This window comes from Vidua chalybeata, chromosome 7 (assembly GCF_026979565.1).
Source record: "Vidua chalybeata isolate OUT-0048 chromosome 7, bVidCha1 merged haplotype, whole genome shotgun sequence".
In the NCBI taxonomy this organism is placed as follows: Eukaryota; Metazoa; Chordata; class Aves; order Passeriformes; family Viduidae; genus Vidua; species Vidua chalybeata.
The window spans coordinates 5,427,808-5,450,853 of NC_071536.1; the positions used below are offsets into that span (position 1 = coordinate 5,427,808).

Genomic DNA, 23,046 nt, shown 5'->3' on the forward strand with positions numbered 1-23,046 from the left:
GAATCCTGACCTGCTTGTCAGAGCCTTACACAGCATCCATCAGCCAAACTCCCTGGACTTCAATGGCAGTGTTAAGCTGATGGATGCTTGCTGTGGACTTGGCCCCAACAGATGAGTTCTGAGCTCAGTTCAAGCCTTCAGAAAGAAGGGAGAATTTACATGTCGCTTCTCCTTAATTTTTGATGCACGTTCCACAGTTTTTGCCCAGCTTTTGCAGAAAGAAAACAGAGCACTGATGAGTTGGTGTCTCAACCAGAAGCTCTAAAGGCCTGGCCGTGGGCCAGGGCAGACACACCTGTATCTGCAATGCTACAAGCCGGACAACAGCTGTGCTGAAGGGCAGAGGTGGCGAGAGATAAGGGCTGAGATGAAGAAGGGGTAATCCGTCAGCCACACTGGAGGGTCCTACCACTCCCATCACCTGCAATACAAACAGAGCACATCACCACAACTGGCTACTTACAGTTTCATCCATGCCATATCCTCCAACGTCAGTGAAATGGAGGTGCCTTTCATTGAGCACTGAGTTGGGGTGGATCTAGTAGAACCAGCCCCCTCAGTGGTCCTTGCAGGAGCTGGGGCCAGTGAGGAGACGGTGTTCTAGCAGGGAAGGGGAGGGGAAAAGAGGGAAACCAGCATGGATGGGAGGAGTGCACAGGAAACCCGGTACATTTATAAATGTACCCAGTACCAGCCCTGAATGACCAGCACTGGACTGGTGGAACAGCTAGAGTTGGAGGATATGTCATTTGACAACTGTAACAAATAAAAATCTGTCATCAAAGCAAAAAGTCTGCATTGAAAGTGGACATCTTTTCCCTTCCCTTGCTTGAAAAATAATGTCCTAAGTCTGACCCAAGCCAGGTTTTGTACAATGTTCAGATTCCTCTCAAACACAGCCTATTCTGGGGAACTCTTAAGCATGATTCCTCTCAGCTGACCGACCCCAGATGTCCGAAGCAGAGTCACCTGCATGTGCCCTGGTTGTCTGGAACTTCTTGAATATTCACCACAGGGAAACAGCACTTCTAGGGGAGAGTTATTTGCACTGTTTGGGATGTGTCCCTCAGGAGCAATTAAATCACAGGCCTGCATATGCCTGTTTCTCACCATGACCAGACACATGTAGATGACAGGAACAGGGAGAAGGTACCTGGCAGACACCTAAGCTTATGGGAGATTAATGCATGCTTCTTTTTCAAATTCAGCCTGGGGAAAAAGGCAGTAACCAATTTTTTGCCAGAAAACCAAAGTACAATTTGGAAGGAAAAGTGTCAGAGCCCCTTCTTTACATCACTATTGATTATCATTGAGATATTTCCCCGCCTTCCTGGGTGATTGATTTTTGGGCTTCGTGGTCTACATGTGATACACCATGCAGTCAGTGCTCCCACAGCTCACAGTGCAATAAGGCAGTAAGTATGTGTTCCTGGTAGCTCTCCCTGGTGTTCTCAGCCAGCAGAACATAAGCACAATGACTGCACTTCAGCACTGCAGAGCTTTCTGCTATTTTTAGAGCACTGGCTAATTCTTACTGTGGGCCCCTTGGAGAGCTCGCTGGGGTGATTCAATCTGCCATGCCTGCTTGATAAAACTGCAAGGCCATTCCAAACTCCTGCTTGAGCTAGCTGTGTAGCAACCTCCCCATGTAACAACTCTTAAGCAATCTGAGGGCCCAGATTTGTATTAGTGCCAGGTAGCTGCTACCTCTGCTTGGACGGGGAAGAAGTCTTATGGGCTCTGACAGGTTGGAGCTTCCCTGCCTTTGCGGCACGATGAGTGCCGAATTGACTTGAAGGACAGGAACCTGGCAAAACCTGCCATTGCATTTTAGCTAATGATCGTTGTTTTTAAAGGCCCTCAGAGCACTGGTGAACCCTGAAATGTTTTTTGTAAACTGCAAGGTAAGGTTATAACATTTATGCTCTAAGGAGAAAATGTTATAAAACCCAATAACAGTAAAATTCTAGTGCAGCTTTTCCCCCTTCATTTATATTTTTGCATATGGAATGAAAGCATGCTTGTTTGCCTAAGTGGCTGGAGTTACACGGACATCAAAGTGGGGGCTTGTCCCCAGTCTAACAGCTGCAGAAACGCTGTGGTCTACCACTGAATGACCAGGCAGACTCTCTCCATATCACTTGTCTCTTGCAATAAACTTTACTAAGGAGCATAAACTTTACTAAGAGAGGGATCTGAATATTGTACAGTGCAAACCTGTACTAGATCAAGCCAGGGACATTACAGACAGTGGAGCCAATTCACCTTGTAAACCCTTCTAACTATCCAGCAGCTGCTGGCCTCTGACAGAGCAATCAGGGCCCTTCCCCACTGGGGACGGTAGGTATCCCCAGTGCCACCCTCTCCCCGTCTCTACCAGGTGTGTGCAGGCTCCACCACCCCACTCTCCAACTTGCAGCCCTCAGCTCTCAGCTCAGTCTGGCAAAGGTGGATCTTCAAAGTGGTGCGTGGGAAGTGATGGAAAATAAATCGCTTGACCGCTGCTGTCGGTCACTGTATCTCCCCATGCACCACTTCAAAAATGAACCTTCCTGTCTCTAGCATCACCTGCAGAGTCCCCTTGTGAGGGGTAAAGGGGACAGGTAAAATGATAGGAATGGGAATAAACTGTCATCTTCAGTCCAGAGAAACCAACAGCAGGGGAAGGTTTAGCAAAGGTTCATGGGGTTGCCGCTCGGCTACTCACCAGATTGACACAGACATTGATCAGAGACCTAAGGTGAGGCAGGAAGGATATGATAGGCTGCCTCTGAAGTGTCAAACAAACCCCTTCAATCAAACTGCTGGCAGGCTCCCACTCAACCTGGCGCCTGCAATACAACAGTAGGTGCCGTTAGCCGCGGGCTCCTGCCCCCCACCAGACGCCCAGACACGGCGACCGACACACAGTGACGCCCACAGAGGAGACGTGTCACACAGCCACGATGTCCGGGAGCAGCACGGAGCGCGCGACAGGAGAACGCTTTACCCACGCGGCCCGGGAAGGCACAGAGCCACAGAGCACACGGGATGTTCGATCGAGAGACGGGAGACGCGGCGGAGCGGGCTGGGGCTGCTGACACAAAGCCCTCACAGCAGCAGCTGCGTTTCACTCCCTGATGCTTCCCTGCCACTGAAGAGGGAGGCCGCAAAGTGGCCTCAGGTGTGCCTGTGTGGGGAAAGGTCTGCTGTGCCGAGACCATCGCCCTCCATCCCATGTGGCTCATGGATGTTCCCGCTGGCATGAACAAACCCCATCAGCCTGAGTGGCCTCTGCGAGCTCCTCTGCAGCTCCTCTGGCTGCTCCACCAGTGTCACTCTCAGACACACACTGCCCTAAACATAAACTGACCCAGCTGTATAATCTTCATCTCCACCTTGTGCAGGAGGAATGATTCACTCCCCATCAGCACCAAAGTCCTTCATTCCAGGATCCTTTCTTCCCTGACACTTTGCTTTTTTTCACCAAAACAAAATTTAGGGATTATACCAGATGCTGAAAGGATTTCCCTTCCTAATCGTAAGCAGACAGAGCACAGGTTAACATCAAAGTGGTTCACACCCTTCATCTCAGGGCCTGACTCTCTGCAGTCATTGTAGTTCACAAGCCAGCATCTGACTGCATTTACTGGGGCAGAAAGACAAAAGGCTGGCATAGCTTGTTAGCTCAAGCCTTAAACAATACCCCAGTCAAGCTCTTCAGGTGACTTCTCAGAGCTACATGGGGAATCAAGTGTTTGCTTTGCAAACTCTTCTCCAGACCAATCTCCATAAATTCTCCATAAATCTCACCTTTGTGCATCCACTGTAACTAAATCCCCAGAACAGTGGTTTGTTCTTGTACTTGTTCTTACACATCCACTGATTCCAGCAGACACTGGGTTTGGAGTGGGATGCCCACTGGAGGCAGCGTATAAGATTCTGATCATGAGTACCCCCAAGGGATGGTTCCTGGGCTCTTGCACCCAGACCCATCCCAAAGAGACTGCTTGACTCAAATCTGTGATGCTCAAATCTAGTTGCTGCATTTGGTCCAGTGGCTTTGCTGTCCTTTTGTGGACAAAAGAGTAATTTAAGCCAAGCCTAGGTACAGCCAGAGAGAGAGAGAATATGAAAGGAATTTTAATTTATGGACATACATTCAACTTAAATAAGGAAGAAAGATCTTCAAGAACAGAAACCCCTATCTGCCTTTGAGGCAGAACAAAGTATGAGCAGGGAAAGAAGGAATGAATAAGAAACAGGCAAGACATGGCAAAGAATCAAACCAACAGGAGAGAGAAGCACCAAAATTTCTGCCTCTGAATTCCCTACAAGGGTGGAGTTTCTTGAAGCAGGTTAGCCAAAGAAAAGGATAGTGATGCCAGAAAGAAGATATTACCTCCCTGTTATTGCTCCATCTTTGATTCCTACTGGGACATAATTCTGATGTTCTCTAACATGATTTGGCTTCTCAGCTGAGACTGCCAATGAAGTGCCATTCAAGCAGTTGAGGACATATGCCCATGAGGGTGACCAAGACCAATGCCTCTTTTTACTCAGATCACTGGAAAATTCACAGTTTTGAGTGATTTTATACCACCCAGACTGGATTTGTACCACTGCCTCCAATCAGGGATGCTTCACAGTCGATACTTCTTGAAGTTGCCAGAGCCTGTACATACCATAAAGCCACTGTGTGATCTACCAGGCTTCCACTAGGCATGGACCTGAAGCAGCTGATGCAGTTCTTTGCCTTTTACTAGGGAGCAATCACAATCTGCTGCAATCAGAATAGCTCCTGACTATTTTTGTCTTTACAGAGGACATAGAAAACAACAGTATTGCCATGCTAGAAACACTCTTACTACAGTTTAACTTTTCATTAAAAAACTCACAGCAGAAGTTAATTAAAAGGGCAGTGAGATGGAAAAAAATCCGAAGACTTCTTTTCGGGAAAGAAAAATGGCATTTTTGGAAGTTCTCTCTTGAATTCTTAATAACCACGCTGCTACCAGAAGACACAACAAAAACATCAACATAAACACACTTACAGAGATAAAAACACCTGTAATTTTGAGGTATGCTGTAAAGGCTCACTGCAACATGACAGTAGATGACGTACCCACACTTCAAGGCTTGCAACATCAGAAACGGACCCCAGAGGGTTTCCAGAGTACCTGCTCACCTCAGAGTAGGCATCTTGTGAATTTTATTGAACATACGATCCAATCTCTTTAGGATGAGGATCAGGGCAGGTCTCACCGCCTCGGCTGTCCAGTCGGTGATGGGCAGCATCTCCATGATGTAGCGCCGGAGCCCGCGGCTCTCCATCGTCTGCGTGTCGTAAGGAGCCAGCTTCAGCAGGGAGTGCGCGATTTCTGCCAGCCTGAAACCACGGGGCGTTGGGAGAAAAAGAAACACAACCTGCATTTCTGTGGCGGTTCTTTTGCTTCTTTTCTGCCAAGGTCGGGATTAAATAGCAAGATGGTATTTCTTGTTTGGACTCACATGTTTATTGGTTCTTATCTATGTCACAGTCTCACAAATCATGAATTCTACAGCATTTCTCTCTAACAAAGTAAAAATGGAGCCCTATCTCTTTCTCTACAAGGCCTTTTAAGGATAAACTGTCCAATTAAGAAATGACACCAAAATTATTTTTACTTTTAACCCAATAGCCAACACTCGTGCCCTGCAATGCGGACTTTTTTATCCAATTACACAAAAACATCCAAACCTAGAAAGAAGAAGGTGAAGAAAGTGAAGAAGAAGAAGAAAGACCAGCCTCCACCCTAAAACCTCCATCTTGCTTTATATATATTACTACATTCTAAACCCTTAAACTCTAAGTTTTCCACCATGTGATATTGCACACTTCTATTCAAACTACACACCCATAATCCCAGTTCTATCATTCAATTTTGGAAGCCTTCTCTACAGCCTCAGGTCAAATGCAGTGTTCTTTTGGGCGTGAGTGCCTGTTAGCACAAAAAGTCTAAAATTCTCAGCATCCAGGCTTCCAACATTTCTACACACGTGCCAATGAACTAGCATATAAATATTCAGGAGCCTGGTAAAAAGAAAATGGTGCAGAAGTCAAATGTGCTGCTATTTAAACTCTTAGATCTGATACCACAGTTCTGGTCTGTTAAGACTTTTTTGCTGGAATCACTGTTTATATTTAAGAATACGTGAATGCTCTAAACATTACTTTTACATTGACATTAAATGCACCAAGGGAACATCAGGAATTAGAGATTTGGGTAGCTAAAACCAAAGTACCTTTCCTGGCAGTTAAGACTACAACATTGCAAATACCTGTGAAACATAGACTTTACATCATCTGTTTGTCAGTTAATGAGTGATTTGGTTTTGTTCTGTGCTTGTTTTTCAGCATTATCCCTTTAGGAAGTATCACTGTGCAATTTTCAGGTGTTAAATTTTAAAAATAAAGTGTCCATCGGTTAACACAACATGTCCTTTGTAGGATTGCTCCTTGCAGTTTTTACTTGTTTCTCCTAACACCTCTACAGATTGTGTTGCTGTTCTTTTTCCACTATCCCAGATGGCCTTGCCAATGGCATTTTTTTGTATTGACTGTGAAATATCATGGCAGCATTTGACTTACACTTGCAGTTTGATGAAAATCTACTGAAATACTTGGATATTTGTAGTAAGCAAAGACCAGAAATAAAACATGAAACATCAACAGACTTTGTATTGGATGATTACAGTACAATCCTATCCATAATGTGGGGGCTTTGTCTGAAATGCATCCAATTAATGGCATATTTCTATTCTCTTTATAATCTGCCTAGTAATATCAAGGGCAACAAGTTCCTCAGATTAACCAAAAGTGGTATAAAATTGGGTTTTTATCCAGAATTTCTTTATTATTCCTTTTTTAAAACTGCTTTGTCCTACTGTGAAGTCAGTCTGCTTTCTTAAATGCTGTGAAATTTAAATTATCATATAATTAAGCTTCTTCAGCAATACAATACCAGTTCCAAGCAACGATATATAAGAACTTCTTTATGCATTATAAAGTGTGAGATCCATTTCATCCAACTTGAAACATCAATCTCAATTAATCAGCTAGCTGCTTCCTAGCAGAAATAAGCAACCTGGGAAATTTTTATCTTCCTGAAATAGTGGGATAAACAGTTGGATGTGTATCTTCCTTTCAGTTGGGTGCAAAAAGATCTTCATGACTTATGCAGACTAAACATTTGACTTTTAAATGGCTAAAACTGGGTGAGATAAATCCTGTCTGAAGTGACTAGCACATTATCCTGTTTTCTGAAGCCTCTGAAATGGCACCTGTCAGCCTTCCAAGACCATGAATGTCACATCACATTCTGATAAATCTGCTCTCCATGTAGAACTGTGTTTGTCCTACAGTGGTTAAATCCTGTCAGTCATGTCACTGATACTTATGAATTTTTGTAAGGATCAAGATATGTTGCTTTTATTTAGAGATCTCTATGATTAAGCATTTTAGGTCACAACCCTGACAAAGCAGCTATTTGTAGCACTTTCCAGGAGACTTAAAGGAATCAAAACATAAATCATTATCTGCTGTAAATCAGTGTCAGCTTTACTGCTGTAACCTCTGACCATGAGAGATTTTCTCTCTTGAAAAGAGAGCAGTATTTGCCAGCTGCTAGTGTAAATGAAAAACTGACAAAATAATCAGATCTATGCCCTTTTCTCCCAGTTATTGCTTCTCAGTAGCATTTATGTTGTGTTTACCATGAAGTGCAAACTCAGAGAATCAGGCCCAAAGTGTTAGGAGGTCCTACTCCCAACTTCTCCCAGGCCAGCACCATATGAAACTGCCTGCAGTGAGCATCCAACCCATGAGCTGGACTCAGTGCAGCACTCCAGGAGAAGATTTGGGCATCTGCTGCATCACATGCTGAAGTGCTGGGCCTGTAACTGCCCTCTGTCCCATCCTTGCCTGTATTAGAAAGTGGCTGTTCTGCCTTTTTTGCTTGCAAGCTGCTGGCTCTGATGCACAGTGCCACTGGAGAGGATAAAGGTTGTATTCAATCAGGTAGGCAGCTTCCCCAGCCCTTGCCCTGCAGAGACAGACTTATCTTGTCCTGAGGCATCAGAGGGAGCTGTTTCAGATGGGGGTCAGAATGAGACCAGGAAAAGCTTAAGAAACCATCAGTACAATCTAAGGAACATCCAAAACAGCCTCTGCATGTTTGAGACAAAAACACACAACTACACAACCAAAAGGTGATTCCATCTGCTAGCATGAAAAAGAAAGAGCTAAAAGAAAGGAATCCCCCTGAAATGAACAAGCAGAATGCTTGTGGAATACCTCATGTGGGACTTCACATCCAGCAGCTCCAGAGAAGTCACTCGGGGCTCACCAGCCAGATTCTGCAAAATCTTCAGCCTCGGACCACAGTGCTTGTAAAACTCTGTGCAGATATTCAGCAACGACTCCCGTGGTCTCCTGAACTCCTCTCTGGCAATTCTTTCATCCAGCTCCTCTCGGGGAAGACCCTGGCCCTCCTCCATTAAGTGAAGGTTCTCCCTGCAGGATACAAAGTAAGACAGAGTAGAGAGTGTTATAGGCAGTAGATCATCTGGGATAGATTACAACCTCTTCATCTTCTTTTTGCAACAGATACTTTCCTCTGCAACTGAAAGAAAAGTTAGTTGCATCTGCAATTGAGAAACAAAAAAAAAAAAAAAAAAAGGGGAAGTTATAATCTTCCAAGTCTTGCTAAAAACGTAAATATTTTTTAGATAAACTATCCTTTGACACATTCCCTGACAAAAGGCTGCTTGTCACAGCAACTGTGTGTGGGAACGTTTCATCACACATCAGGGGAGATTGGGATAAAATTTTACTGTACCTGATAAAGTGCAGTTTGGCTCCCTGTTCTGGGTACCTGGGAAAACAGAAACAGTGAGGTTGCAAACAGCAACTCAGTAGTGCCTAAACTTGCACTAAAAGAAAGTGACATTGTTCTAGTCCAGAGGTTTATTCACCATGGTCAGGATGGTATCTTGTGTCACTGGAACAATGCCTATGTGTAGTTACTGACCACACTGAATTGCCTTTATCTACCAACTTCCACCACAAAACATATTCCTAGAGTTATTGGCCTTGTTCTGAAAGGAAAACTTCAGGCTTAAAAAACATAGCTCTCTTTCAAGTGATTTCTCTTACTGATTTTCACCCCAGTGCTCAAGTCTCTTTCATAAAACCAGAGCTCACCAAGTGAAAAGAATACCTCAGAGTGGGTTTGTGGGGTTTTTTTTTTTTGTTTGTTTTCTTGTCATTTTCTCTTGTTACTTCTTTTTGAGAAAGCATTAATAGACCCTGCACAACTTGGCTACCATGTCCAAGGCTTGAACAGTAATCATTCTAACCTCATGAGACTCCTCCTGTTGCTAGCAGATGTCTGTTGCAATGATAACACAACAGAAGAAACAAGTGCAGAAAACTTGGAGCAGTGCAGAAATATTTTGGATCAGAGGCTGAATGTCTGATAATGAGAAAAATCTGGAAATGTAAGTCAAGATGCCTGAGTCACCCTGCACTGGGAATGTCTACATTGTCTGTCAGCAGATACATATTAACTGCTCTCCAAAATCAGCAGACAGATAATAAAGTACTACTTTCCATTACACCTTATTTTCCTTAGACTGAGCAATCTTGCAAATGCAGTAAATGGCATATATCCACTTCAGACCTCAGCATTCTGGTTTATCTGCTGGTTTGTCATGTCTGGAATTTATCTGCTTCTCATCAGGGACTGAAATTCAAAGTCATGTTTTAACCATGACTGAATATATTTTAAAGAATAACAGACTGATGACAGGAGTTACCAACCAAGATGTGTACACATTAATAAACTGACATAATAGCCCTTTGATGATCCATGCAGAAATTGATTTCTAAATCCCTTGAATGATTAAAAAAAAAAGATAGGTAATAACTTGGAAAACTCCAGAAAAACAGCTACCCCAACTTTTGCTAGGCTACAATTCCTCTTCTAGGTCAGCACAAACATTCAAATTTTTAGCACACTAAGGCATAGTCTGGCCAGGAGAAGGCAGGGCTGCCTGCTGCTAAAAAACCCTACATTCCCAAATGCTTGTGGGTGGATTAATCCCTTCCTCTATGACCAAGTAAATTGTCAGTGGCCTTGTCTAATTTGCAGCAGCCTAACTGGAATGGTCACTATGGCCAAGGATCAAAATTACAGTTCACTGATGCCATGTCCTTCTTTGTTTCCTTCTTCTGTGAGAAAGTTCTTTGGTGTTTTGTTTTGTTGGGTTTGGGGGTTTTTTAAGAAGGACAAGAATATTTCTAGGCATCCTTTTGACTTCTCTCAAGTTGTCAGTTACCCTTCCTGTACTATCTATAACTACAAAAAAAGCCCCAGATCAATGTGGAGGTAAAAATCATAGAAAGAGACCACAGGGAATGTACAAGGAAATGGGAAAGGGAGCAAAAGAAAACTAGAGGGGGTGCCATCTCTGAGAGCCTCAGCTGACAGGCAGTTTGAGTTTGTACAGGTGTTCAGCCCCTTAGAACAAGGCCAGAAGGATCTGACCCTTCTGCTGGCCAAGCACGCTCTGCCCACTGGTCACTTTGACACTGGACTCAGCAGGAAGCAAAGCAGAAAATGAGTGAGCTTCAGCAATATATTTCTAGAGGGCAGAAAGGGGAATGAATCTTTTAGGATGTGTGTCCTCTATTGTTTTAAACTAGAAATCCTAGTCATGGGTATTCTGGGTATCATCAGAAATGTTTTAAACTAGAAATCCTAGTCATGGGTATTCTGGGTATCATCAGAAATGCAGTCCTGGGGAATGGGCTCTTTGGATGTGACTGTTTTCTCCCACAGTACAGTACCCAGAGCATTCCCTCAAGCTGTCAGAGGCTAAGCACTCTGAGCAATGAGATTTAACTTTACCAAAAAAAAAAAAACCAAACCAGAACTGTTTCAGAAAATGAAAAAGAAAAGAAAAGAAAAGAAAAGAAAAGAAAAGAAAAGAAAAGAAAAGAAAAGAAAAGAAAAGAAAAGAAAAGAAAAGAAAAGAAAAGAAAAGAAAAGAAAAGAAAAGAAAAGAAAAGAAAAGAAAAGAAAAGAAAGAAAAGAAAAGAAAAGAAAAGAAAAGAAAGAAAAGAAAAGAAAAGAAAAGAAAAGAAAAGAAAAGAAAAGAAAAGCCTTACCTGGTGTTCACACCTGCTGACATGGTGTGGTTTGCTGTTGTGGTCCCTTTATGGCCTTGGTCACATCGACTCATCTGTGGGGCTGTCATAGGCCTGGCAAAGAGAAGGTGAACAGCACACTACACATTAAATCTAACAAGCACACAGAAATTTCACAGAAATTACTTGCAGTGATTTTACCAAGTCTGAAAAACTCAAGCTAAGCTGCGTGTTGTGGCCTCCTGGGCATTCCCTGTCCCCGCACAGACATCCAAATGCAGGCTCAGCCCCTTGGCCCACGTGTGTTACCTGGTGAGAACTTCTACACTGTACAGGAGGGCCTGCAAAGAGGTGGCAAGGGCACCCATGGAAGCAATCTCCTCACGAGCTGCTGTCCCAGTGTCCACTTGAGAGGTTTGTCGCTTCAATTTTTGCAAGTAACAGGGAACCAGGGCTTCCAAGACCATCAGCATCTGGAGGCTGGAAAAATAACAACACTTGTTCTGTTTTATTTTGTCATCCCTGAAATCACATTAGGTAGAGGCTTAGGTTTCTGTCTGAAGACCCTGGATCTGTAACCAGGCAATGGTTTCATTGCTTCTCACTAGAAGTCTTGAGCCAAAGAAAAAATTGGATGAGGAACTTCAGGGGGAAACTAGATGATGCATGAAACAATAATACTAATACTTACACTAATGCTAATAATAAACCCCTGAACTTTCAGGTATCTTCCAAATACGTCATCTATTTGCTAACAACTATTTTCCCTTCCAAAGACTCTTTTCTTCCCTGAATCCCTCTTGCAAACTAACATATGTACTTTGGAGCTGGTGTTACCCCTAGGAAGGGGTAACAGGCAGAGGCTTGGCCTCAGAGAAGCCCCACACTTGGAATTCTTTATCCTCTGCCTCCATTTGCCAGCCTTGCTTTCACATACCATATGCAGCCTTTATGCCTTTTCTGAGTGTGCACAAGTCAAGACAACAGAGAATCACCTTCTGAATGACTCAGGAGCATAAGCCACCACTGTCACACACAGCTTGATGGCTTCACTGATGGAAAAGGTCAGATCTTCATTCCCATAGCAGAAGTCTGAGGGAGTAAAGCAATATGAGGAGACTATCACACTAAGTATCACACACTATCACATACTAAGTATGAAAGGAGCCAGCACATTTCCTTTCCCCCCTCTGCTATTGCTTGCTTTTCACATTAACAATGCCCAATAGGCTTTTGAACAGATAAAAATCTGTCTCTGTAAAAGAAACATATGCTGCACTCCTACTTGAACCCTATTGCCCAAGAACTCAGTAGGTGAAACAGCTCTCAGCAGGTCACCTGCTGCTGAGCAAAATGCCTACAGAGTTCTGTTTCAAACATCTCCCATCAAAAGCTAATTCTTAAGCTCATATATGGCAAGGACATATGTCAAATTCATTATAATTTTTAAGCATAATTTTTAATGCTTTTTTTCTTAGATGTTCTAACCACACAAAAAATGATGCTGATGCACCACTGATAGCAGAACACAGTTTTACTTCTCAAAAATCAAGCCCCTTTTATACTCATAGCCACATGGGTGCCAGCACAAAAGTGACTGTTTTGCTAGTGATTTCAGAAAAAGGTTTCAAAAGCATTTAAGTCACATTATACAAATATCACTTTGGGCATAATTAGTTCTGGGCATTAAGAAACCAGAAAGAATAATATTTGTACAAGAATAATGTTTTTAATAGAACTATAATCCTGTTTTCAGAGGTGACCTTGTTATGCAGGAGCCCAAGTCAAAGGTAAGGTGCTAAAACACGTAAATCATAATTCTGATCTTCATATGGAAGATACCAGATACACAGCACACTCATCTACAGTCTCATCATCAACTCATGCTTGAGAATTTTCAGAGATGTTTTTCATAGTTCTCCACTGAAATCTCCAAGATTTTATGTGAATGTACACAAAGAGGAAGAAATATCTTCTGTTTCTGTACCACTTTATATTAAAATTTTCTATATCATAAAATCCCACTTTATTACTACGAAGCCTTAACTTTAAGGCCAGACAGACTTCACAGTGCATCAAGATAACTAATATTTAACAGAAGTGCAAATTTGGAAAGCAATTTGAAGATCCTTATAAAAATCACAAAGCAGCCAAATTCTTAGATGCAGCGTTGCATGGATTACTATCAAGAGACAGAATGTCCTGGATACACCATACAGCCATACATATTCTGCTTTAGGGCAAATCAACACCCTCCTCAGGAGCTCAGCACTGCTGGATGTCTGAATTGTGTCCATCATCATGTGCTAGTCACAGTCTGCCCACGGGAGAGGATGCTTTTGTTTCCTGTCCACACGGAGCAGAGCAGAGGATGACACTGATCCTGTCAGCATAATACAGTTTATCAGGCATCTTTATTCTTCACTCACACATGTTAAAATTCAAAATGCCAGAGGCTAGTCTTAGACTAGAAGGCTTAAAGCAGAAAAAGTAGCTTTGGAATAAAATTAATTAATAATTCCCCTCCTGCAGAAAATATCAAAAGGGTGATGGTGATAAAGCCAGTCTTAAAAGCCCCATGAGGCACAGCAAACAGATAGGACATTCCTAAAGAAGAGAAGGGCTCTGAAGAAATCCGTCTTGAATCAATAAATAATAAACCATAATTACTGAATACAGGATGCTTTACTATTACCTAATGACTTGAGAGGCTTTTCTGCTTTCACCAGCTCTAAGATGTCCAAAATGTCTGGAGTATCTCCCTCCAAAGACTGCAGCAGGTCAAACAGGCACTGAGCTGACACTCCTTTGCTGGTCCCATTGTTTGTAGCATCCTGTTCCAACAAGAGATATTCATGTCATCCCAGGAATGATCATCTGGAGGTGTGGACAACCTTTGCTTTCGACAAAGGGTCCACCTGGAGTTCAAGAGCTCATTGCTTTCAACCAGTGAGCCTTGCCTGACTCAACAGACTGATGCCACAGTGGGAGCAGGATGTGAAAACTGCACACACATCTTTGCTGCCCTGTGCAGGACAAAGATAGGTGTGCTGGCAGTGCCCCACTTCAAATTAAGATCCCATTAACATGTCTAAAATGTTAGATCATAATTAAGGAATATTTTCAAACATGACTAATCTAGTCTTAGATGCCACATGTGCTAAAACTTGGCTTTAAGCTTGTAATTCCTATTACTGGATTCTAAGAATGGATTTGCATGTAAAGAGTCATAAGCCATTATTGTCCTTTTATAATATATTTATACACAGAAATTTAAAGTGAGACCACATTTAGTGGCCTGGACACCAGCAGCCTGCCATCTCAGCACCCTGCTGCTTCAAGTGATGCACAGAAATGTGCAGAAATAAGTGGCAACCTGGTTCTGTGCAGCACCGAGTGTTCTCTGCCTGTGACCTCTGATGGGAGGTGGCTGCACACACAGGCTTCCCCCCAAGACAGGAGGATGGTTGTGACTCACAGGGAACTCCAGGAGAGGGGCCACACTGGCAAAGAGCTGCAGGATGAAGGGCTTGCGGTGCAGGACGTAGAACTGGCGGCACGCGAACTCGATGGCCTGGCGCAGCTGGGGGTTGCTCTCGTAGTCGGAGTACACCTGAGCACGTGGAAAAGGACATGGAGGCACTGCTCCAACTCTTCACCTCCTGACCCCAGGTTGGACCAACTACAGCACCAGCATTCCTGATAGGTTTGTCTAACACTCTGATAAAGATGGAGACTGCACCACCCCTCCCTGGCAATGCATTTCATGGTGTCTTAGATTACAAGACATGGCTGGGGCTGTGCATTCTATCACCATCTGTCAGAGCTGGGGCAGTTCTCTCCTGTTCATTGGGCAGTTTTCTTTATCTCTTCCACAACCAATCCTCCCTCCAGGAGATCTCTTCTGTTCATGGCCACTGAGTGTCCCTGCATGGCTGAGAAAATTCCATCATCCCACGGGGAGATGCTCTGCCCAGGGGAGGAGCCAAGCATTCCTACCTGGATACAATCTGACTCCTGCAACACCACAGCAGCCTTTGCCCACTGCATTCCCAGAGGAGCAGCTTTCTTCCCCACTGCATTCCCAGAGGAGCAGCTTTCTTCCCCACTGCATTCCCAGAGGAGCAGCTTTCTGCCCCACTGCATTCCCAGAGGAGCAGCTTTCTTCCCCACTGCACTCCCAGAGGAAGCCCAGGCCCATCTCCAGCAGTCCTGGAGCTTCAGAGGAAAACTCCAGCCTTGTCCAGGATCCTGCTCCAGCAGAAGCACAGCTGGCACTGCAGGAGGGCTGAGCCACCATGGAATGGCACTGCTGCCACCACCCTGACCCACAGGGGGTCAGCTCCTGTTCTCACTCTGGCAGTGGTTTGGTTTTTTTTTGTTGTTTTGGTTTTTTTTTTTTTTTTTTTTTGTTTTTTGTTTTTTTTGCCTGTACTATTGCATTTGTATTTTAAATTTTCCTATTAAATTTAATTTTCCTATTAAGTTGTTCCTACTCCCATATCTTTGCCTGAGAGCCCCTTAATTTCAATTTATAATTGAAAATTTATAATAAATTGCAGGGAGAGGGTTTACATTTTCCATTTCAAGGGAGGCTCCTGCAGACACCTGTCTTTTCAAACCAAGACACATGGACAAAAATATCCTTAGGAAAAAGTTTGCTTTTCATGCTTGAACGTTCCTCTCATTATTAGTCCAATATTTTTTGTCCTACATATTGAGGTTGATTGCTTCTCTCTCCTTCCTAGAAGCACTTGTTAGAAGCTAGTTAGTGCTTTCTTTCTGAATCTTCCTATTTTTCAGTTAATCAGATCTTCCAGTCCTTTCTCACAAGACATGTTTTCTACATGAACATCCCTGTTTTCCTGCAGTCTCTTGGGTTAACTGATGCTTTCTCTGAGCTGGATAGAGCCAGTATTTCCAGTGAGGATCACTGATACTGAAAGCAGAATTATTCCATGTTTTTCACAAGATACAAATCTGTATAGTCACCCCAGACTGGCATTTGAGATATTTTTCTCTTCTATCTTTCAGCAGAAGGGTGCTGTTGATTCATGTCTGGCCTCAGATCTATAATTCCAACATTCTGTCCTGCAGAGGTGCCACTAAATCAGTTACTTTCCTTCCCATATTCTGTGGCTGATGATTCAAAAGTAGTCTAACCTAAGTTTGGGTTTTTTTCTTTTTTTTTCAGACTCCATTTCTAGTTTGTCATGGTGATTTGTACTCCTACTCTGTCCTCCGCCACAGTGACAGCGCCACCCACTTTTAAAATATTTTAAGTTTTTTAGAGTGGCATTTCCTTCAGGGCTGGCCATTGAACCATGCAGAGAATATGTTGCCAATTTGTGGGATTTGTTTCTCAGTTATGTAAGCAGTCTGAATTCCTAGGAACAACTCTGTGTGAGACCTCTGCAGAGACTTCTCAGTGCCCTGGTAGGCTGAGAAAATTAGCCTGGCTTTCACACAACCAGAACCCTCTAGCATGGGGATGAGGCCCATCAATTACCAGCAATATCTCATTTACCTTAGAAAAGGGAAATAATTAACTGTATATGCATTTTAGCAAGGAAAGTAGAAAAACCTGCACCAAAGAACAGTGTGGGGAAATGGGTGTGTATGCATCGGGAAATGAGAGTCAATTAGCAGCTGGATCAAGCCCAGAAGTGGTGAAAGAATTGAGCACAAACTAACCAACTGATCTTGGGTGCCTGGCACAGAGAAATTAAAGTCTGCAAAACCAAGCAAGCTCAGAAACACTTGCATTTTCTTTTGGAATCGCTTTTTTACCTCCCAGGTGTGGTATTTTAGTAATTCAGTAGTTGACAGTAATTGAGGGTGAGGATAGGAAAGAATTACAAACTGATTTCTCTCAATATGAAGTGAAAATGAAGGGAGAATCCTTTGCAGGACTGAATGGTTACTGTTGACCACTTCAAATAATGTTATTAGGCTATTTTATTTCAAAATGTCTTGTTTCTCATTATTAAACCCATGCACTACTGACCTGGATCCAATTCATACTTATCTGATCATGTAAGGCAGGATATCAGACTTTTAAGTTACTACAGAGCTTGTTTAGATAGCTAAAGTAATCACTGGGTCCAATTACTGTTCTCTCTTAACTATGTGAAAATGAACATGTATGGGGATTCTTCTTTTCTGTATTTGCATTATAATACTAAATTTCTACTTAGATACTGCCTTTGAGCCCTACAGAAATAATGCTTTCTACCTGTAAAAGAACTATTTTTTGTTTTATTTTCAGTAGCTGATTTTTTTTTTCGAGAATCAACAGGAAAAGAGGCCCACTTCTTCATCTGGAAGTGAAGAGAAACTCCACCTCTGACACTTCAATATTTGTCATCACTCACAAGAAAAAACATGCAATTTTTCATAAACGTTTTGAGTTATTTTCATACTTAAAAGTGAATATAATTTAGTTTCAATTAGCAAGTAGTAAATCCAGATATTTCAACTATTTCCCAAACTTTAGCCATCCCCAAAGCAAAAACCATGGAGATATGCCCAAGGTCCAAAAATTGCCCAGGAATTTCACACTTCTGTGTGGAAGTACAGAGAAAGGAAAACAGACATTTATTTACTTAACACAAAGGAGAACAGAAAAATTAGTAATTTACTCAAGTAGGAAACAGAAAGCTAATTTGGGCCATCCCACTGTTGCCTTCTTGGGGAATCTAAAAGCTCTCGTGAGGACTCAGCAGATCAGAGTTTCCCTGTTAGGTACCAATTCCATCATGGAATCACAGGATGGTTGGAAGGGACTTTAAAAACCATCCAGTTCCACCCAGTGCCATGGGCAGGGACACCTTCCACTCTCCCAGGCTGCTCCAAGCCCTGTTCAAGCTGACCTTGAACACTCACAGGGACGGGGCAGCCACAGCTGCTCTGGGCAAGCTGTGCCAGGGCCTCAGCACGCTCACGGGGAAGAACTCACGGGAAGTTCTTCTCAAGAATCTCTTGCCCAGGTCTGACCTGCAGCTGCTCTCTGTCAGCAGGACACGGCAGCGTTCCCTGGGCAGGGCTCACCTGCAGCATGCTGGGCAGCACCCACTGGTAGCCGCTGAGGGAGAAGAGGTGGTTGAAGTGCACGGCCGTGTTGATGACCGTGGCAGCGTACTGCCTCAGCAGGGCACTGTCCTCGGGGTGCAGGATCAGGGCACCGTTGAACACGTTCAGGAACAGCATGATCTCATCCCCCCATGGGAACTCGCTGGGCATGCCAAGGAACATCTCTTCCAGCAGCTTAATCCACAAGCTTTTCTGAAGGGTGTCCAGGCCAAAGAGCTCTTTGCCAGCTGCAGGGGAGAAGAGCAATCAACAGCAACAGCAGTCAGCTCTGTCCACCACAGCCAGCCTCACCTCGCTGCAAAGAACCATCCCAGAACAATGACCATCCTTCTGCCTTTTAAAAATTATTTCACCCATCCTGTGTTTCTTTAAGTGCTCACAGGGCTTCAGCAAACCTCGATTTAAAGCATCAATATGAAGATGAAGAATGATACATGGATATTCTCAGTTCAGTCAGAGAGAAAAGGAGAGATTTCTACCAGGCTGAGCCTGGGAAACGGTTGGAAAGGAATGTAAATAATTCATTCTCTCTTGTTGTTCACATTGTTTATAGATATGTTCTGCCACCGTGCGTCATTCACAGAGCACCAATGGTGTGAGATGGTTTTACTTTAAGACCAATGAAATTGGTCTGCAAGATGTGCTCTATAAAATGACTTATGTATTTGAAATAAATCAGTTGAGTTCTCTTCTCGCCTTCTGACTTGGAGTCTTCATCATTCCCGTTCTGCCTCAACAGTGACATCGATAAATATCACACAGTTCATTAATCTGCTGGTTGGACACTCTTCCCTTAAAAAGTGGAAGATCTGAGCTTGTACATGCATCATCTGCCCTCACAGTGGCTGTGCAGATTTATGCTCAGGTTTTACGTCCCAGGTGTGCCACACATTACAGGAAACTGATGCAGGGTTACAATAATGCTTCTGAAATCAAGCACCTTTAGGGCTGGTACAGAACTTGCCAATGCTTACCACTGTGCAACAATAGCCTATTTAACCTATTTAACATCAGGCTGGAAACCCTGCTTTACATCCAGAGCAAAGTTTCTGTGTGGACAGTTTCTTTACCCCCGCTGCAGAAGCTGCCCAGTCTTCCTTGGATGTCAAGGACGATTCCTCAAAGCAAATGGCAAAGGAGTTTGAGCAGTCCTTTTTAGGTAGTCTCATGCATAATTTTAATAGTCAATTAAAACTTATTCTCATTTGGGTCCAAAGCAAGTAGCCTTGTCTGGAGAATTCTAACAGTGAAGCCTTTTCCGCTCCTGTGCTTACAAACCAACTGCTCTGTATCAGTTTCCCCAGGAAGAGATTCATCAGCTTCCAGAAAAGCTGCAAGCCTGTGTGTTTCTAAGGCAAATGAAGCCCTCACTGTGAAGCCTTATGGGGCTGGAACAGAGGCTAGATAGAGTTAAGAGGAATAAAGAGGATATTTACTGAAGTGCCTTCAAAGGCTACACCCTGGCAGTACCAGAGCCGCAGTCGTGGCTCTACCCAGATGGCTCCAAGATGGAATCAAAAGAGGGCTTGGTCACGAGATTTCACATTTTTATAAGTTTTGGACCATTAGCATATTGGAGCTAATTGTCCAATTACAGCTCCAGCCCATGAAGTCCCATCCTTCTTGTTTTCCTCTCTTCTGTCCACCCTTGTTTATGCTCTTGGGCCTGAGATTTGGATCAGCTGTCCTTGAGAAGGAATTGTTTTGTTTCCCTGCTCTGTGAAGAGAGCTCACCATCCCCTTATATGAAGCCCAGACCCACACACTAAAGCAGCACAGAATCTGAAAAATATAAAAACTAAACCCTGAGGCATCAAGTGAAACCTGGGCCTTGCCCAGCGCTCCAGGAGAGCTGCCAGGGGATCATACCGTGGGGGTCACTGAAGAGCGAGAACTCGGCATCAATGGCACTGCGGGGGAAGGAGGGCAGGCGGAGGAGATCCTCCTGGAGCATGGACACGTGGGACTGCTTGTGGGCTGGAGGGATCTTCTGCGTCAGGGAGATCAGGAACAGCACCCGCCCCACCTCCTCCAGCTTGCGGGTGAACACCTGGCAGGGAAAAAGAGACAAAGATCTACATCAGCCTAATCCAAAAGCTCTTTAAGATGCCCGTGCACTTCAGCAGGTTCATTTCTACGGCTTGCTCTGGTCCGAGGGATGCTGCGCTCATGGCTCAGAGGATCACGGTGAAATTCACAGGGCTGGTGCTGCACCCTCTCACTAGAATTTGTGTGCCACTGTTCTCCAGCCCAGGTCTGCAAAGGTGGCCTGTGTTTGTAAAAATGGTTCTAACATCGCTTTCCATTTCAGTCTTCTGGAGGACCCTAGTGGTTGGGGAACAATTTTCAACTTTGCCATGGGTTTTTCTGTAGATTAATGTAAGCCCCAAGGTGGTCAGAGAAACCAACTCCAAGCTGAAAGCCCCATGTCTGTATTTCCTCTCTTCTAGGCCTTAGACTATAGTCAACAAGAACTTGGAATTCCTATCTACCTTCTGGGATAAGACATTGGCCATGGAAAATATATGTATAATTGCAAAAGAAAAGTAGTCAATAAAACAAAGCAAGTACTTGTCCAAGTAAAAAAGTACTTTTTTTGCTGCTCAGTGGTGCTTACTACAGTGTTGCTTTCTTTGCTGAAGTTGGATGTTTTCCAGCAACATCTTGCATGACTAGAGAGAGGCTAGCAAATGTATGATACAAGTTTTACCTTAGAAGTATTTTGGGCTCTAACTGCTCTAAATATAAAAATGTGGAGAGCAAAATAATGCCCTGACACAAATATGAAGCCCATTTAAGTATTTTTGGATCATGTAGAGTGTATTAAACTCATTTATTTGTGGGACACTTCCTAGAACCAGAGTTATTTCTGATAGAGAAGCAACCAAGTTGATCTCAAGTAATTTCAGATTTTTATTGACTTTCTACTGACAGATGCAGCACATGAAATATTGTCCTATTCTGTGCCATACACATATGAGATGGCATTGACTTTATTTTCCACTATTTTAGCAGCTAGTAGCTCTTAAGCAGCTTTATAGCTGCCTTTTATAACCACTCCTGATGATATTTTTTCCTACTCTCAGTAAGAACACAACTGCAATAGCTGTTTTTTGGCTACAACTGTTAATACCAAATGAATAATGTTTAAGCACATTCCCGCACATCCTTTTGTAAATTTTCTCCAAAATGATTCACTAAAAGGAAACTGGCTGCACAGAGTGGGGGAGAGGGGAATTCACATCCCACTCTAATCTTCCTGCAATAATGTACAGTGTATATGGCCCCAAGGCAGATTTCACACGGATTGCTACTTCTCCAGCAAAGCTCTTGATCTGCATGCAGCATGATGGAAAGCCTTCAAAAGGAAAAAAAAAATTCTTTTCAGGGTTTGTTTCTGGGAAGAGGTATTTGGTGACAGTGAGTTACCTGTTTCTGAATGAGCTCTTGACCCTTTTCTGGATGCATCTGCACCAGGTTGAGCTGGGGAGAAACTGACCTCCGGAAAGGATAAATATCACGGACGTAGGTCTGCCAGGAAAGGAAAAAAGTGTATTTTAAACACATGTAATCACTATGGCATCACTCAACTGAGTGGAATAAAGGGCCCTTTAGCCCTTTCTGAAGGGCAGGGGCTTTCAGACAGTGTCAGGCATCATGAAAGAGCATAAACAGAAGAGAAATTTGATCTTTTCTAAGAAAACTAGAAATTCTCGTCTTCTGCCTCTTCCCTCTTCTCTCAAATTCCAATCTTTCACCATACAAAACGAAAGATGTGGTGCCCACAGACAGAACTCTATTTATAGGATGTTTGTTCTCCTTTAGATAACCCTGGTGTTTAAAAAGAAGCAAGATGAGAAGTCACATGGACTTGATCTTTGCCTTACCTTGTTGTAATGAATGAGATTCCAACGCTTATCCATTAAAAAATAATGAGAAGACTGAGTTTCAGGTATGTTAAAAAACTCCAAACACTCCTGAAAAGAAAGAAATCAAAATATCCTGTTACTTTTTAATTGTTTTGTACAAATACCACAACATCCAAAAGAAGAATATCCATCTAATAATCTATAAAGGCACAAACAGATGCCTCAATCAGACTGGCACAGTGTAGTGGCTTTAATTATTTATTTAATTTTTTTATCATGAAGTACCTGAGTATTTTTGTGATAATCAAGGCATGCTGACATCATAATCCTGAAGACTGGTGTTGCTTATCTTGATATCACACATATTTGTCTGCCTGTATGAGCCACATGGCCCTGGGTATTTATCAAGACTTAGTGATAGGTGATATGCAGAGACACTGAAGTTCTGACCTTTCAAAACACTGAGATGTGATTCCCAGTAAAATTTAACACAGTCAGACAAACTGAAGGCTTTTACAAATCTGTTTCCTATGTGGCTCAATTAAAACCATCCAGGAAATTTTTGGCAGAAAGTGACCGCATAGCTCCTGGATACCAGAATATTGTTGTGGCTACTGAACCATCATTTTCACTCTGATCTTGATCAATCTCTCAGCTCTAGTGTTGATAAAACCAAATATTTAAATGATTTGTGTTATTTAGAAAAAGTATACAGCAAATACCCAAAAGCTGCAGTGTCTCCAAATGTAGTTGCATTTGTGAGGTTTGAGTTCAGAGCATTTCTATTATCCTTAAACGTGGGATCCTGCTTATTGCAACCAAGCTCCCCTCACAGGGACACAAAGATGCTTGTGAGCAGAATTTCCCTCCCTGATGCTGGGACAGGATGATCAGGCAGAATGGATTGCTGGCATC

General features: G+C 43.1%; 1 protein-coding gene across 3 annotated transcripts in view; it reads right to left on the reverse strand.

Annotated features, from left to right (window-relative positions):
- The window catches only part of UNC80 (unc-80 homolog, NALCN channel complex subunit), a 126,812-nt gene that overhangs the window by 23,935 nt on the left and 79,831 nt on the right, over positions 1-23,046 (reverse strand). For all 3 annotated transcript variants that reach the window (XM_053946992.1, XM_053946991.1, XM_053946990.1), the window contains 14 exons: positions 22,150-22,239; positions 21,692-21,793; positions 20,132-20,312; positions 18,221-18,489; positions 14,649-14,783; positions 13,866-14,004; positions 12,166-12,262; positions 11,480-11,650; positions 11,192-11,284; positions 8,859-8,894; positions 8,315-8,533; positions 5,168-5,368; positions 2,708-2,831; positions 296-421 (listed from right to left, as the gene is read on the reverse strand). In XM_053946992.1, coding sequence (XP_053802967.1) covers positions 296-421; positions 2,708-2,831; positions 5,168-5,368; positions 8,315-8,533; positions 8,859-8,894; positions 11,192-11,284; positions 11,480-11,650; positions 12,166-12,262; positions 13,866-14,004; positions 14,649-14,783; positions 18,221-18,489; positions 20,132-20,312; positions 21,692-21,793; positions 22,150-22,239 — 1,983 coding nt within the window. The remainder of the gene's footprint in view (positions 1-295; positions 422-2,707; positions 2,832-5,167; positions 5,369-8,314; positions 8,534-8,858; positions 8,895-11,191; positions 11,285-11,479; positions 11,651-12,165; positions 12,263-13,865; positions 14,005-14,648; positions 14,784-18,220; positions 18,490-20,131; positions 20,313-21,691; positions 21,794-22,149; positions 22,240-23,046) is intronic.